The 17,543-nt window shown below is 37.9% G+C and overlaps 1 protein-coding gene across 5 annotated transcripts in view; it reads left to right on the top strand.

The window, feature by feature from the left end:
• dgt1 (dim gamma-tubulin 1) overlaps window positions 1-16,657 on the top strand; it is a 333,213-nt gene extending 316,556 nt beyond the window's left edge. For all 5 annotated transcript variants that reach the window (XM_067147580.2, XM_067147575.2, XM_067147576.2 and 2 more), the window contains one exon: window positions 16,235-16,657. In XM_067147580.2, coding sequence (XP_067003681.1) covers window positions 16,235-16,429 — 195 coding nt within the window. In that variant the 3' untranslated portion in view covers window positions 16,430-16,657. The remainder of the gene's footprint in view (window positions 1-16,234) is intronic.
• Window positions 16,658-17,543: the final 886 nt, after the last annotated feature.

Below are 17,543 nucleotides of genomic sequence, written 5' to 3'. Positions count from 1 at the left end.
AGTCGGATGATACCTTCATGTAGAAATGGGTTAAATCTAGCAATCTGTGAAGTGCCTGGTAATTGTTCACCATTTCGCAATGCAGCTAGTTCAATAGTGAACCGTTCCCCTTGAACCCTTTTGATCCAGTATGTGCGTGACGCACGTAGCTCTTCAGCCGTTAGTGCATTGGGGTGTTTTGTGTTCTTGCTCAACATACTGACGAAACGAAGTACCCAAGTTGTGACATGTAGCAATTTCCAGTATGAGCTATACCTCGAGATATCCCGTAGGGGTTCCGTTATAGTGATCGTGAGAACTTGTTGCGTCTTCCTGGCTTCTGGCAACTGCGTGCAGGTGGGTGTTGGGTCACGTGGCCATGCGCCTCTGTCTTTGATGAGCCAGCGAGGACCATGCCACCATGTTTCTAAGGAGGCTAGCTGATCTGCGTATACTCCTCGAGTGAGGTGATCTGCAGGGTTCTGATCTCCAGGACAGTGTCTCCATTGACTGGGGTTTACGTGATTATGTATTTCTGTCACGCGGTTGCAGACAAAGGTCTTCCACTTATTCGGATCGTTGCGAATCCATCCAAGTGCAACAGTAGAATCGCTCCACAGCTGAGCCTTCGTGATGTCACAGCCAGTCTCTTGGCAGAAGTAGTGAAGAAGGCGTGTACCAGAAAGTGCAGCTAGCAGCTCTAGTCTTGGTAGAGTTAACTTCTTCACGGGTGCTAGTCTGTTTTTGCTGCAGACGAGTTTTGTGACCGGAGTGTCGTTAAGCGTTGACTTCGTGTAGACGACAGCTCCGTATGCTCTCTCCGAAGCATCGCAGAAGACTTGCAGCTCTGGTTCATGTCCTGGTCCTGTAATGCCTACCCACCTGGGAACGGATATGGTTGATAGGTGCTGAAGTTTAGAAGTCCACAAATACCAGTTACGTGCAAGATCTGATGGAAGAACTTCCTCCCATGATAGGCCTCGGAGCCACGTGTCTTGGAATATAAGTTTTGCTACAATCCCCACAGGTGCGAAAAGTCCGAGAGGGTCATAGAATCTGGCAGTGGTGCGTAGAATGTTCCTCTTCGTCCCTGGTTTGTCCACCAGGTCTCTTGCTATTTCCCCCTTGTCGGTCGAAATGTCTTCAGAGGTATCCCAATCGATACCCAGCACACTCGTTACGGATCTCATTTCCACTCCCTCGTTGCGCAAGGCTTCCTTCAAGGTCAGTGAATTAGTAGCCCACTTACGGAGTGGGAGTTTGATCTCCATCAAAAGGTCGGTGAGTTCGTTATATAACCTCATTGCGAGGATGTCGTCTGCAACACTTGTTATAAAGTCATCCATAAATGTTGATTTATCGAGAAGTCTCGACGCAAATGGATAATTATCTTGACGCAGTGTTGCCAGTTCCCTAAGACTAGCGGACAAAAGAAATGGGCTCGAAGCAAGTCCAAATGGCAAACGTTTGAAACGGTAGGCTATGACCTCGTCAGTGAAATTGTACGCATCATCTCCTGTATTCTCAGTGCGATACCACAGGAACCGCATGAGGTCTCCGTCGTTTTCGTCTAACGCTAACTGCAAAAATGCTTGGTGACCATCACACGCGATAGCCTTCGGATGGCTCCTGAAACGTAGCAGGGTTCCCAATATTTCAGGGAGCAAGTTAGGACCTATTTCCAGTGTGTCGTTCAGTGAAGGCAAGTCTGGTTCATGTGACGACGCGTCGAAGACAATTCTGTACTTTGTGATGTCACCCCTTTGTTTCTTTACAATGTGGTGTGGCATATAGTAAACATTATAAGGAGTGACGTCCTCGGGTGCAACTTCCACGTGCTCTTGCCTTATATAGTCCCACATGTGATTGTAGTAGATGTGTTTCAAGTCTTTGTTTCTCTGCAGTTTAGCCTCTAACAGGGAGAATCGTTTTTCAGCGGTGGTGCGATTGTCAGTTAAGGGAATGCCCACCTTTCGAGGTAATGATACAACTCTCCGTCCATGTTCGATGCGGTAAGAGTCGCGAAACTCTTGAAAAATAGTGTTTTCTTTAATGGATAATTTTCGCTCTTGGTTATCCACAATTCCAATAGTTTCCAAGTCCCAGAACCGTCGCACGCTTTCATCAGTTATCTGATCCGTTGTGAGTGAGACATGATGGACCATTATTTGGTTGATCGTAGTGCCAGATCTACTTCCGCTGAGAACGTAACCGAAGATAGTAGGAAGAAGAACCAGTGATGTTGTTACTCGGATAGGTTCCTTCATTGTTACTATCTTCCAGTATGAATCCGCACCTATAAGTACCTCGATCGGAAGATCTTTGTCAAGCTCGTCACTCGGATCAGCCAGCTTCATCTTCCTTAGCGATGCTAGAGCGGTTATGTCTTGGGGTGCAGTTGGTTGAAAAGTGTAGGAGCTGTGACTTTCAAAGGCGGTAATCGAGACTTGAGCTCTGGTTGAGTAGCCCATAATGTCGAAACAAACCTTCCGTCTAATATCATACATAGTGGAGGGTGATTCAAACGTGCTTATCTCAAGAGTCTTGCGATCAGTAACATTAAGCTGCAGCGCATAATCAGAGAATTGTGGATGAAGCTCGATTGACTCCCTGCATCCAGGATACGAGTTAGCTTGTTTCGGCCTGTCGGCCCCTTGATCCACACATGGGCCGTTTGCAGGTGTGTGAAATCGGACGTGATGACCCCTATCTTGCAAACGGAAGTGTGTTGACTGCTGCCCTCGGTACAAATGGATACATGGTGTGACCCTCGACATTTGTTGCAGGATGCCTTCCCTTTCTTAAAACAGTGTGTCTTGTTGTGCCCACGGCGTAGGCAAAGTAAGCACCGGTTTGTGGCTTTCAGTTTCTCGACTCTCACCTGGGGATCCTTCATCTGTTGACAATCCTGACCCCATTGACCTCGGTTTTCGCAGTACACACAGAACGGGTCTGGTTGAGGTGTCTGCTTCCCCTTTTGTTTGTTTGGTTTTGTGTTTACGTGAAGAGTGGCTGCTGTGGGTAATGAAGTCGTTAATGGGGCGTCACCCCGTATCTTTTGAGCGTTAAGAGCTCCTTCCACTTCTTCGTTAAGGAACGCCATTAGTCGAGTCGTGTCCCCTTCTTGTATGCCTAGTCTTTTAGCGTGGACGAGCCAACGGCGACAGATGTCCTCTGGAAAGGCTCGTAATAGTTTGGGTGCTAAAATTCGACCATATGCGTCGACGTCTTCACCTAGTGCTCTTAATGCTTGTATCCGGCGATGGCATTCAATGTAGGTCGTGTTTAATACTTCGGGGTCCTCCGAGACTGCAACTTCGAGATTTTCCAAGTAATCGAGGTGAGACTGAATAATCCTGTTCTTATCACCATATCGTGCTATCAGAATTTGTTTAGTTTGTTCGTATGTGTCTGCCGTTATAGATATACCGTCTACAAGACGCCTTGGTTCTCCCTCTAAGTACCCACAGAGAAATACGTGTTTGTTTACGACAGACACCGACGAATTTTTGTCAATGGAGGACTCGAACTGCTCCCAGAATCCCGGCCATTCTTCTACGTTCCCTGAGAATGACTGCAGTTTAATGGTAGGAAGCTTTATCTCCGCTGTAGTCGTGGGTTGAACAAGGACACTTGGATACGTAGTGGTAGAGTCGGCCTCATTCCTTGCGCTTTTCTCTTGTATGAGGCCCGTGGCCTTTCTAATCGCCTGTTTGGAGTTGTCCAGATATTCTTCACAGGCTGCCACATCATCTTCGTACTCCGCGTCATCGAGTAAATCTTGGATACTGTCATTTAACGCATTTAAGGACGCTAACGTTTCCTGTAGACGCTCGCGGATATGCTCTATTTCATCTAAGTCCGTGGATTGATTGAACGAATGAATCTGATTAATAAAACGCGTAGTGTTCGAACGTTGAGTTACTCGTCTACGTTTCAATTTCGTGAGCTGATTCGCTATACTGCCTTCCATAATGTCTCCTACTAGTAAATTAATTCTTCACTGATCTGAAAAGTATTACTCCTTGAAATATTCAGACAAAAAAATAAACATGTGAAATGATTGCGCGGCTCAACGTTACGTCATACACTATTGTCAATGAATGGTTGCCAGAGATGTCTTATTAAAAGTTAAAGATCATAGCTTAGTTACTCCCTTTTTACAACAGACGGCGCTAATGTTCTACTCGAGTGTTGCATGCATAGATCTCTTTGGAATGGAAGCCATTACGGATATTTTGACGTAGGTGGGGTTATATTTCTTGTTACGAGTAATATTGAAATTCCTTCAAACTTCTATGCATTAAATGTTCAGAAAAAATTACCAATCTACGTATACTGCAATTGTGTTTCGTCTTACCTGTTGGTTTGAAGTTGTAGCTAGTTCTGCGTTGGTGATCCTTTCTCCTCCTCAGAGATGCGTAGATAACCTATGTCGAGATTTAAGTCGCTCAACATACGTGTCCGTGGTGTGAAAATCCTCTTCTGTTCTCTCGTGTCGCGTTGAACTCATAATATTCCCGGAGGTTTCGGCACCAAGACTTTGTTATATAAATCGTAACTACTGAATTATAAGAGGACTTCACCATCGTGTTCACAATATCACGTTTATTATTATCAACAATACACACACATCACAGAGTAAAGAAGGCAACTATACATATACAAAGAATACATAGATATTTCGATGTTGACGTAACCAATGTCAATCCGCGACAAAGTATGTGATTGGTTAATAATGAGTAAAGGTTGATTATGTGAACAGTAACTAGTAGCTCATTTGGAGCCCATAAAGTTATAGCAAAAAAAGCTCTTTCATAAACTAATGACTCTTACCCTTTTCACTGCCGAGTTTTGATGACCAGCCGAGCCCTGTGGGCCGGGTTTTTTAAAGGAAGAAGCACTTTGACAGATACATATGTACTGATAATATTAATGGAATGCATATCGTCCCCTTAGCCTTGCAGCCCAATACGATGTCGGGGATGAAGTGAGATATTTTACACCGTATTTTACGACCGGATGTCCTTCCCGGCGCAAACCTCAGTTGTGAAGATAATGAATATGAAATGAATTATGATGATGATGGTGAATGAAACTGAGTAAGGAAGTGGAAGGAATCGGCTGTGGCTTATGAATAGGAACTGGCCTGGCATTTGCTTGGGAGTGCAAAGGGAAAACTACAAAGGAAAGAAAAGAAATTATCATGACAGCTGATGATGAGGTTCCAACCCACTCACCTGCTGAGTGCAGAGCTTGGCTCTATAGCCGTAGCATGTTAATACGTGAGGCTACTCTGCTCGGTGATACTATTACTGAAATATAATATAAAATTCTTTATCCAAGAACTGGTATTATCAAAATCATTTACATTTGGGGAAAAAATAATTTATCTGAGGAAGGGATGACAATTCCGAATGAGATTCATCATTACTACTTTGTCTCGCACTTTCTTGTAGTTCAATGTTGCCACTTAGATATTCTCCACCTTCATTATCAAAATATAGCTCTCCAGAATCACTATTTATAAAGTTTTATTGCAGCCAATGGCCATATATAAATTGTTCTACTCTTTGCTATATTCATGTAAGGTCTTTTCTCTTTTGCTACACTTATTGAAGTGGTATCGTTCACATATTTTCCCACATAATTTGCACACGCATTCGTCGCTTGGTTCGTGGTATATCTCTTTTACACATAGCTTATAATTAAATCCGTGTACCGCCAGCCTGTTTATAGCACTGCGCATGTTCTGATTTGGGCCAATCCAAGCTCTACTTGTCATAGCATCCGTCATGTAAAACTCCGGCCAGATTTCTTCTCTTTTGTGTAATCTCAGATTTAGGTGAGCAATGGCTTGAGGTGTCGATGGTACAGAAAGATATCTAAGATCCTCTATTAGGAAAGACTGCTGAGCTAACTCGTAAGCTAGTCTAGATGAAGATGTCTTAGAAATACCTAATATTCTTTTCAGAAAGGTAGCTTTCACTTTTTCGAGGGTAGTTCGGTCTGATGTTGATAATTTGTCCCAGATTAAATGTATGCCGTATGTCAGAATGGGTAGTATCTTTGCATGAAAATGTTTCATTGTCGATCCTATTGATATTGCTGCTGCTGCTCTTTCCCTCACATGTATTTTGAACGAAGATCCTGACGTTTGTAGAGTGGTGCTGAGGTAGCAAAACTTATTTACTATAGTCAAGTCTACCCCTGCATATGAAATTTTGTCTGTCGCTGCTATTCTGTCTCCTTTTCTGAAAACCATACAGACCGTCTTGTCCTTGTTAACCTGGAAGTCGTTTGTTTCGGCCCATTCCTGTAATCTATCTACCGCGATCTGAAGGTCTTCTCTTTTCTCAATCCCATTATCATGTCATCTGCATAGGTGCAACTTTACCAAGAAGTACACCAAACAAGTAGAAAACAATGCAAATGCACAAACATCAAAATGAAAACCAAACGCAATACTTACCGTGAGGGCAGTAGCACCAAAAACAAAGCGTGGAGGGCAAAAACATGAAGGAAAAAGGCCAAGGTCTTACATTAACGTTGACAGGTTGCCAGGTCAATATTACTAACTACTAAATAACAGACAAGATTAAATTTAAAATAAGGAATATTTACTTAATAAATTAAGTTTGAAAGTCAGTATAATATAAGAACAGGTAAATATATATATTCTTTAAAAAAAAACGCAATAAAAACTAAAGGCAGAAACAGTATTTTATAATGAAATTTAAATTAAGATGAAATGAAGCTGACATTAACATAGGCTTCCTCAAAAAAATTTAAAGTTGGAAAACTCATAACTAATACCATTAAATAAAATTGTCAGTTATGTTACCTTAAAGTACAAAAAGATTAAAATATTTGTAAAAAAGGAAAATATTGGTTGTAACCAGAAATGTTGGAACGATAAACTCTAGGTAATTATTACATGGAAATTCATTTAAAAATATAAAATAGTCAAAGGTTAATCAGTATGCGGGCCCGCGATTACTAACACTGTTTAAAATTGAAATTTGCTACACTAGTAACGAATAATAAGTTACACGCAAAGGCACACACAAGAACACACGTACAATAAATCAGTGGCTCCAACCGCGAATAAAATTTACATAAATAAATCAAACCAGATTAAATTATAATAAAACAAAGGTGGAAAACTATCCCGACTAAATAAAATAATACCAATGAAAAAATACTATATACGTTCCCACATAATAACAGAACACGGAAGCACACCACAGGAGTGACATTTACAGACGCCAAGCCATCATCTCATTATAATCATCAAAGCCACCAAAATTAATAATGTGTCCATCAGATAAGATAAGAAAGGGATGACCATTATGTAATAATAACAAAGGCAAGGAACCCCAAACAATGAGGAGAATGTGACAAGAAAACCTAAAGAGAATGGCATAAATTAAGTTAAATATCGACCAGCAAATTTCAATTTTTCACAGATTTGACGTTATTAAAATTAATAATAATAATAATAATAATAATAATAATAATAATAATAATTTATGCAAGAGGTTAGAAATTACATTTTCTTTTGTTAATCAGTTAACCTACAGCTTAGATAATTCAGAAAGAAGGGGGCTTTGGATTATTATGCTAGGATACGTACCTGAGGTGTCATTAATTAAAGACTGAACAATGCAAATAACGATCACATCCAAATAATTAACCAGCAAAGGCAGCAGCAACGGTTAGAAGGAAAATACAAACGATGAAAAAAATTTAGGGAGGAAAATCAAAACCAAAATTAAATAACAGAATAATAATAATAATAATAATAATAATAAACATCACAAAGAATAGGTTGGCGAAAATGGTGCGAACCAGAACACAGTAAGCTTAACTCACACTAAATACAACCTCGTGGACGCATAACTAGCGATTCCAAATTCCCACATAATTTAGTTACATACTTTCACAAATTTAGTCCATAACCGATACAATGAATTTTGCTTGCAGACGTTTACAGTTTTTAATTAAGGAACCAAAGTTTCGATGGATGTGCTCCTTGTACGAGATAACTTGCATAATATAGATAGACTTTCCAGTACTTACTTGAGTAGAGTTATCCAATACTAATACTTGCCATGTTGTTTTAACGGTTAATACACACACAAAGTTTTCTTCTTACACCTATGAAAAACTTTAGGTTGGAGCACACTGAGAAGCATTTAAAAAGTGAAGGGCATAGCCCTAACGTTTCCGGAGTTATCCACCAGAGTCAGGCTCCATTCCTAAGGCTCTCCCATTACGCAAAGCTGTCTCTTTAAGAGCTCCACTTAACGCAGCCATGTTGAAAGCTCCAACGCAACAGACAGATTGCCCGCTCTCACACAGAGAAGGCGGAAGTCTGCAGTTCCCAGCATTCCAAGTGCTCACTGCGCATGGCCGCACAGCCCTCGATCAAAATCGAGCGAATCAGATAAATCCAGCAAATACGTAACAATAGGAGATATAGTTTTGAATTAAATGAGCATGGTAAATTCCACAACTAGGCAGTATTTCCAAACAGTGAACGATAGATAATGTCTCGATTCACAAGTAGACATGCCAGATAAATAAATAATTACTCGTAGATGTTTTCATGTTGTAATTCCATTTTGCCAAATAAATATTAGTTGCCATATTCACGTCACAATAGGCATAAAGCACTGTTGATAGATTATCTGTTATTCTTGCGATGTCTGTTGGAACTACGTTAAAAAGCGTAGGGCTTGAGTGATGGGAGAAGAGAGTGATACCCCATCATCTATTCTCACACTATTGTAGGCTAGAAGATTATTTATTACAATCTTAAGTTCATTGTCTGCTCCAGTCATACCGTCTAATTTTCCCATACAGCAAAAGTTTTTCTTTTTTTTTTTTTTAATGCTTAAGTGCTTCTTGCACCTCATCTAATAAATTAGCGACAGCTTGTAGAGTTCCTCTTCCTTTCCTGAACCCGAATTGTTCCTCTGGAAGATGATCTTCTATTAATTCATTTTTGATTAATGATTTTTGATTATACTTTCATGATGTTGTTCTCTAACACTATCCCTCTCTAGAGTTTTCATCATCAGGCTCTCCTTTTCTCTTATATAAGATTTTTATGTAGGACATCCTCCAGCTCTCCAGAATTCTACCCGTTTCTAAACATTTATTGAATAGTTTGGTCCAATAAGGTGCTAGCAAATGTAAAGTGTCTTTTAGATTCTCGTAAATTCCATCTGGACTGGCTGCTTTGTGTTTATTCAGGAATCATTCAAGAAGAACACTTTCGCACTGCAAAATATGTGGTTAAGGTTATTTTTAATATGTATAACTTTTGTTTTCTCAACGATTCATTTGTTTCTATATTCGTCCCTGTTTTTATCTCCTTATAAGATGTGTATTGTTTAATGTAACGCCTTGTGTAATATAAATGCCTACATCTTGCCTATTTCCCACATTTTGGCTGATGATGACGCAAACACAGCGTCGAAACTAGTTCCAAGTGCAAATACATGTTATAAATAAATATAACATTTTTGTATTGAAAAGGTGGACCGTTTTAAGTTTTTCCTAACATCCTTTCTCAGTTCAATACGGACAAAATGAAATTCCTATGTTTAAATCTGGAATTGTTCTCGTCACTTCATCTATTTTTATTTCTAGATTTTTTGTCGAATTACATTTTAAGACATCTAGTGCTAATGTTCGTCCTCCTGTATTTAATATATTATTAAAGTGGTTTTCCCATTTATTCATATTTATTTGATTCAATGGATTCACAGTTTTTTCCTCTTTAAAGCCAGAAAAGGATCTCTTAAATCTCTTAAAGCTTCTTGTGCTTTCTGTTGTGCCTGTATTTTGGTATGATTGTTCCTTTTCATTTTTGCTTATAACTTTGTCATATCGCGTAAGCTTAAGTCTTCTGGCTATATGTAGTAAGTTAAGCTTTTTTCTTCTTTCTATGTAACATTCTACATCAAACCATTCTTTGGACTTCCAAGGTTTCTTGTGGGACAAAGAATTCCTTGTTATTCCATTAATGATACCTATTTATGAGGAAACATTCAATTTCTTCATCAACAAGAGATGAATGTATACTTCAAGACGCCATGATGGCTACACGTAAGCAGGAAAGATGTTCCACTTCAACGAAGCTGAAATAACACCAGATCGCTTTCAAAACACGCGAAATGGAGTGGTATATCTGCAGTACAGAACTTTCTTGAGCATTTCCACGGAATTTCAAAGCATGACACTATATCGCGTTCATTTGTGAAATCGGTGAAGTACACATGGCACCAAAACGTATATATACGGGTTTGGCGGATGTGGCACGGCATTCAAAAACGTATATATATATATGGGTTTGGCAGTGATTGGGTTAACTGAATGAGACCAATTCTGCTCTCTTGAAGGAGTCAGATTGTTCACAACAAATGCTTTTACAATAGTGTCAAGTTTATGATAGTTCACACTGCATATCTGGCAACTGCTGTTGACTGGCAAGTACCACAAAAGAATATATATATGTTACGCCCTTCCTGCGTCCAGATCGGTCAGCGTAAAAGAATTTCCCAGCCAGCTTCTCAGGGGTTCTTGAATTTTCAGTTTATTTTTAACGTGGGATCCAAAGAAGACTTTGATGCATCAATACGTGGTTACTCATTTTCAACCTGGTGTGTCATTAATTCCTTTTAGTTCCATAATGGACATCTCCATCTGACTCATCAGCAGTGACATTTCACGTGACAAAAAAACTCAGCTAATATATCTTATTCTAACATGATATTCATAAATAAGTTCTCAAGTAAGTTTTCTTAAACTAGCATTATTTATTGACAAGTAAAATATAGTAAGAAATGAATAGAAAATCTGAAGAGAAAAATAATGATAGGTTTCCATAACGATTACTAAATTGAATATGTGCTGCTGAACAGCTGATCTTTTATAATACAATAACATCATTTTGCTTGCTGCCATCTTTCATTCGTGGCTAATTGAATTAGGCTCTTTACTCTTTATACATTTCACAAATGAGTATCTTTAAATACAACCTACTCTTTAAAATGCATCCTCTAGCTGAAAATAAAAGTATTTCCTACCATAATTACACTTAATTATAATCTTTAATCTTCCAATATCGATCACTTAATTAAATTAGTCCTTTACAAATGACCTAAATTTTAAGTATCTTCTATTTTTAATCTGAATTTCATTTATCCTCTTGTTTTTAATCTGAATTTCATCTTGGGCTTGTTGACTATTTAAGCATCAGAATATTCAATAAGTTTCTTGTAACGTGCAGCTAAAATTCGCTGTTATTAATCTACTATACCTAATTTCTATATCATGTCTAAGATTCACATATTCAATACATGTATCACATTAGCAAGATCAAAGGTGTTGCATCTAGCTCATTTATTACCCGTGTGCCATTAAAATGTATTAAAGCTCTCAATATCCAAAGACATATTACTTTATAAGATCACTTACTTTCTTGTATGCCACTAACATGAATTATTTCATAGCTTTCAACCCTGACTTGGTTCATTCTGAAGACTATAGCTCAATATATGGTGACTATACTCCAACATCTTAATTCTTATCTCGGCTTGAGTACGGTTGAAACTATGGTAGTATACCTATTCTCAAAGACAATAACATTGTATACACTCATTGGCAAATATGATCCTGTTTTGTATTAATTACTACCTAATATATTCCATTTCTTCATTCATTCGATGACGTATATATCTCCATGTGCTTTATACTCCATATTTCTCTTCAATCAACTCTTCCACCTTATCATTGCTGCATTTCATATCACATCTCTTCTCAATATCCACACTTCATTACAGGAATATCTTCCCTTGACGAATTACTTCAGTTTTCCCTCATAATAAATACAGGATCCATTCCTTCTTATATTCTTATAGCTCTTACCTTGTCTAACAACGTTACTCTTCCATAAACAATCTTACTCAATATACAACGTATAACCTCTACGATATTCTTTCACTGACATCTATATTAATCTTGACTATCATTATTGGTAAGACTCAGATTTGTTTATACTACGGTCACTTCAATATACATGGATTGGCACATAAGTTAATTGCAAATGGTATATCAAAGAAGTTGATTTTGACGATTACATCAGGCACAATGAGTATTTTTCACTTGCAAACAACGTATCATTATATTCTATCTAACTACATAAATATTTTAAAATAACAAGAAACTTATTTCCTCTGCGTTTTGGGAATGGTCTGGTCTGCTTGACTACTGCCAGTGAATCTTGCAGCTAGCAGTTGTACGGCTGTTGTCATCTGGGATCTCGGCTGATCATCTTACGGTGGAGTAGTCCGTTTCCCTCTCTCGTTAAAACTTCCCCATGACATCAAGCTCGTTCATGTAATGATAACAGATGAATTGTGTCATAGTACATGATGATGAAGTTTTCTCTAGTAATCTTTCAATTGATTAAATGTTAACCGCTGTACAGTTTGCTTTGGTCTCTAATTTCTAATTTCCTTTAAATAATTTCCTCAACTAGTTCCGTGATTTAATGAAATAGATGTAGATTTACTCTCCTCATGTGGGCTACTTTATAGCTAATACCTATGTAATTCTGCTCCTTTTCTTCTCTGTGCGGAACAATTGTATAGGTGTATAATGCTCTATTCTTCTCCTAATTTGAAATTGCACTTTCTGTGAAATTGCGTATTCTCTTTTCTTATTTATGAACGGATATCGCTAATGGCTGAGAAATGATATAATGGATGCAGAGATATTCTCAAGGAACTGGACTGTGTATCGTAGAGATAGGATAGGAATGGTAGGAGGGGGAGTATTCATTCTGGTGAAAAACGAAGTAAGCTACGAAAAAGTCAAGGATGAAAAACATGAGATTCTGGGTGTAAGGCTCTTCTCAAAAGATAATAGGCAGCTTGATGTCTTTGGAGTGTACAGACCGGGAAAGGGTAGTGCTGATGCTGATTCAGAATTAGGTATTTGATAAGATAATCAGCTATGTTGGAAATGATATGGAAAGGAATGTGATTGTAGCAGGTGATCTCAATTTACCAAATATCAATTGGGAAGGCAATGCGAATGACAGGAAGCATGACCAACAAATGGCAAATAAGTTAATATGGGAAGGGCACATGATTCAGAAAGTGATGGAACCAACTAGAGGAAAGAATATATCGGATGTGGTGCTGATAAAACCAGATGAGCTCTATAGAGAAACTGAAGTAATAGATGGTATTAGTGACCACGAAGCTGTTTTTGTTGTAGTTAAAAATAAATGTGAAAGAAAGGAAGGTATTAAAATTAGGACTATTAGGCAGTACCATATGGCTGATAAAACAGGCATGAGGGAGTTTTTAAAAAGTAACTATGATCGCTAGAAAATGGTAAATAAAAATGTAAACAGACTCCGGGATGGGTTTAAAGCAATTGTGGAGGAATGTGAAAATAGGTTTGTTCCTTTAAAGGTGGTAAGGAATGGTAAGGATCCACTATATTATAACAGAGAAGTAAAGAGACTAAGAAGAGGGTGCAGACTGGAAAGAAATAAGAGTTAGAAATGGTTATGGAAATAAGGAGAAATTGAAGGAACTGACTAGGAAATTGAATCTAGCAAAGAAGTCAGCGAAGGATAACATGATGGCAAGCTTGGTGGTCATACAAATTTTAGTGAAAAATGGAAGGGTATGTATAGATACTTTAAGGCAGAAACAGGTTCAAAGAAGGACATTCCAGAAATCATTAATGAACATGGGGAGTGTGTATGCGAGGATCTTCAAAAGGCAGAAGTATTCAGTCAGCAGTATGTAAAGATTGTTGGTTACAAGGATAATGTCCAGATAGGGGATGTGAGTAACACTAAAGAAGTGTTAAAATTTACCTGTGATAACAATGACATTTACAGTAAGATACAAAAGTTGAAAACTAGAAAAGCAGCTGGAATTGATAATATTTCTGGGAATATACTAAAGGCAATGGGTTGAGATATAGTATCATATCTGAAATACTTATTTGATTATTGTTTGGTTGAAGGAGCTATACCAAATGAATGGAAAGTTGTTATAGTAGCCCCTGTGTATAAAGGAAAGGGTGATAGACATAAAGCTGAAAATTACAGGCCAGTCAGTTTGACATGCATTGTATGTAAGCTTTGGGAAGGCATTCTTTCTGATTATATTAGACATGTTTATGAAAGTAATAACTGGTTCGATAGAAGGCAGTTCGGTTTTAGAAAAGGTTATTCCACTGAAGCTCAACTTGTAGGATTCCAACAAGATATAGCAGATATCTTGGATTCAGAAGGCCAAATGGACTGTATTGCGATTGACCTATCTAAGGCATTTGATAGGGTAGATCATGGAAGACTACTGGCAAATAGGAGTGCTTTTGGACTAGAAAAAAGAGTGACTGAATGGGTGGCTATATTGCTAAAAAATAGAACACAGAGAATTAGAAGAGGCGAAGCTTTATCTGACCCTGTATTAATTAAGAGGGGAATTCCTCAAGGCAGTATTATTGGACCTTTATGTTTTCTTATATATCAATGATATGTGTAAAGAAGTGGAATCAGAGATAAGGCTGTTTGCAGGTGATGTTATTCTGTACAGAGTAACAAATAAGTTACAAGATTGTGAGCGGCTGCAGGGTGACCTCGATAGTGTTGTGAGATGGACGGTGGAAAATGGTATGATGATAAACGGGGTTAAAAGTCAGGCTGTGAGTTTCACAAATAGGAAAAGTCCTCTCAGTTTTATTTACAGTGTTGATGGGGTGAAAGTTCCTTTTGGGGATCATTGTAAGTACCTAGGTGTTAATATAAAAAAAGACTTCATTGGGGTAGTCACATAAATATGATTGTTAATAAAGGGTACAGATCTCTGCACATGGTTATGAGGGTATTTAAGGGTTGTAGTAAGGATGTAAAGGAGAGGGTATATAAGTCTCTGGTAAGACCCCAGCTAGAGTATGGTTCCGGTGTATGGGACCCTCACCAGGATTACTTGATTCAAGAACTGGAAAAAATCCAAAGAAAAGCAGCTCGATTTGTTGTAGGTGATTTCCGACAAAAGAGTAGCGTTACAAAAATTTGCAAAGTTTGGGCTGGGAAGATTTGCGAGAAAGGAGACGAACTGCTCGATTAAATGGTATGTTCCGAGCTGTCAGTGGAGAGATGGCATGGGAGGACATCAGTAGACAAATAAGTTTGAGTGGTGTCTTTAAAAGTAGGAAAGATCACAATATGAAGATAGATTTGGAATTCAAGAGGACAAATTGGGGCAAATATTCGTTTATAGGAAGGGGAGTTAGGGATTAAAATAACTTACCAAGGGAACTGTTCAATAATTTTCCAATTTCTTTGCAATCATTTAAGAAAAGGCTAGGAAAACAACAGATAGGGAATCTGCCACCTGGGCGACTGCCCCAAATGCAGATCAGTAGTGATTGATTGAATTTGGCAGGTTACAATCCTTTATATGCTTCTAGGTCAGTATTTCCTTTTCTTTTCTGCAGTTTTGTAGTATAATTTTATCTTCCTGACTCAGTTGTGTTTGAATATTTGGATTGCCGATAAGAGTCATTCATTTTTTTCTACTGTTGTCTTGTTTCAGTAATCCAGATCCCATTTCTCTGTCTTTTACATGGTCAACACGTTTCTATGTATTGTACTATTATACTAATCTGGATTTCTATGACATTGTATGCCTATTTATTCTGTGTGATGTCACCGCCGGCCATTGTATTTATTCCGATCTCCTTAATATTTCCACTTTAGGGATAGCGTAATGGTACAGTATATATATTACAAACTGTTATGGCTAATAATTAATTTTTACGTTCACTTAAAAGAACATTATAGAAAATATTTTATTTTTCTGTATATATATATATATATACTGTATATCAGAAATGGCAGTCAAATTGTTATGCATTGTGTTTCAATATACATTTTAACAGGAAAATGGCTCTGTTATGAAGAAACTATAAACTTCCATTGGCATTTTTGAGTTCATTGAAAAGCTCAGTTGGAAACACTTTCTTTTCTATGTGCCTAAAATAGTGTTGACAGCATTATCTAATATATCCAAGTACGTGAGTTCATAATTATTGTCCCTACCTTTCAAACAGGAGCAACAACAAATGAAGGCATTTAATTTTTGTAACTATTAAAAAATTATAATTCATGATAAAGTGATAAAAATAAGTTCATGTAAGGATTATTTTTCAGGCAGAAGATGATGCTAGAGAGCAGTCTGCTTCGAAAAGTGTTGCAGTTCGGATGGTTGGTGGAGACAAGCCTAAGACTTCTCCTGTGAAGAAGGAAACTGTTGAAGGTGATCCGTCAGAATCTTTCAATAGCGAAACTTCAACTACTGACACAGCAAGCAATGTTGGAAGCCTAGAGAATATGGAAGAGTGTTGATTTCATCACTTTCTTATTCTAGTCAAGACTTCATAAAATAAAATAAAAAAGGAAATGAAACCCTTGGTCTGAAAGTGGGTACTTAACTCTAAACCAGGAATAATACCATCATTCCAGTGTAGAGTGATTAGTTGTGTAAAAACTGCTGTTAATCAGCCATGATACAAAGTTATGTAATAACAAGCTCTTCAATTTGTAGAAATAAATTATGAGAAAATAATCAGCCATTCCTGCAGAAATTTAAGGTTCTTGAACAGTCGCCATTCCCATCCTTACAAAACAGAAGGCATCTTCTTTTATAGCTCATTCTTATTTAGAAAAGGTTGCAGTCGTTCTAGTTTTCAGAGAAGAATATTCCAAAACAGTCAGAATATTTCCACATTAGATGTTTACAGTGATGCAGATTGCTCCATTATTTATCAGTTAAATTTACAAATTAATAGCTCCATTTTGAGTTAACCCTGTATTAGTCGCAACCTCAGATTAATATACAGTGGATGCCGTTTATTATAATCACGGATAATGTTATCAACCTTATTATATAATCACTTTTATGAAGTCCCGTACGGAAAAATACTAAAACATTAACAATCTTCCATTTATTGTGATCATGAATTCGGTTTATGTTATCATATTATTTTGTTTTCAAGGATTTCATTCTCAAGTATGCGACTATTATTGCGCCTTGCCTGAACACACTTACTTCTTCAAATATGAAAATGCTAAAGGCTGTAAAACCTCCAAGGAAGGAGTAAGAGTTTTATATTGTGCGAGTATGGCTGGTGAAAAGTAAAAACTGTTAGTGATTGGGAAAAGTAAGAACCCACGTTGCTTTAAAGGCTTCAATAAGTTTCCAGTGAACTATCATTCCTGGATGACTGCCCTGATTTTCAAAGAATTGCTACTGAAGTGCGATAATAGGTTGGGCCGTAAAATTGTTTTGCTGGTTGACAACTGTGCAGCACACATTGTGAATTGTGAGCTCAAGAACATCAGTGTGATTTCCTTACTGGCAAATACGACTTCATTAATTTAACCATGCGATCAAGGAATCATTCGTGCCATGAAAGCGCATTATCGCCATGGAATGCGCACAAGAATTTTAGAAAACATA

Source organism: Anabrus simplex, chromosome 5, assembly GCF_040414725.1.
Source record: "Anabrus simplex isolate iqAnaSimp1 chromosome 5, ASM4041472v1, whole genome shotgun sequence".
NCBI lineage: Eukaryota > Metazoa > Arthropoda > Insecta > Orthoptera > Tettigoniidae > Anabrus > Anabrus simplex.
This window is presented reverse-complemented; position numbering and strand designations above follow the sequence as displayed.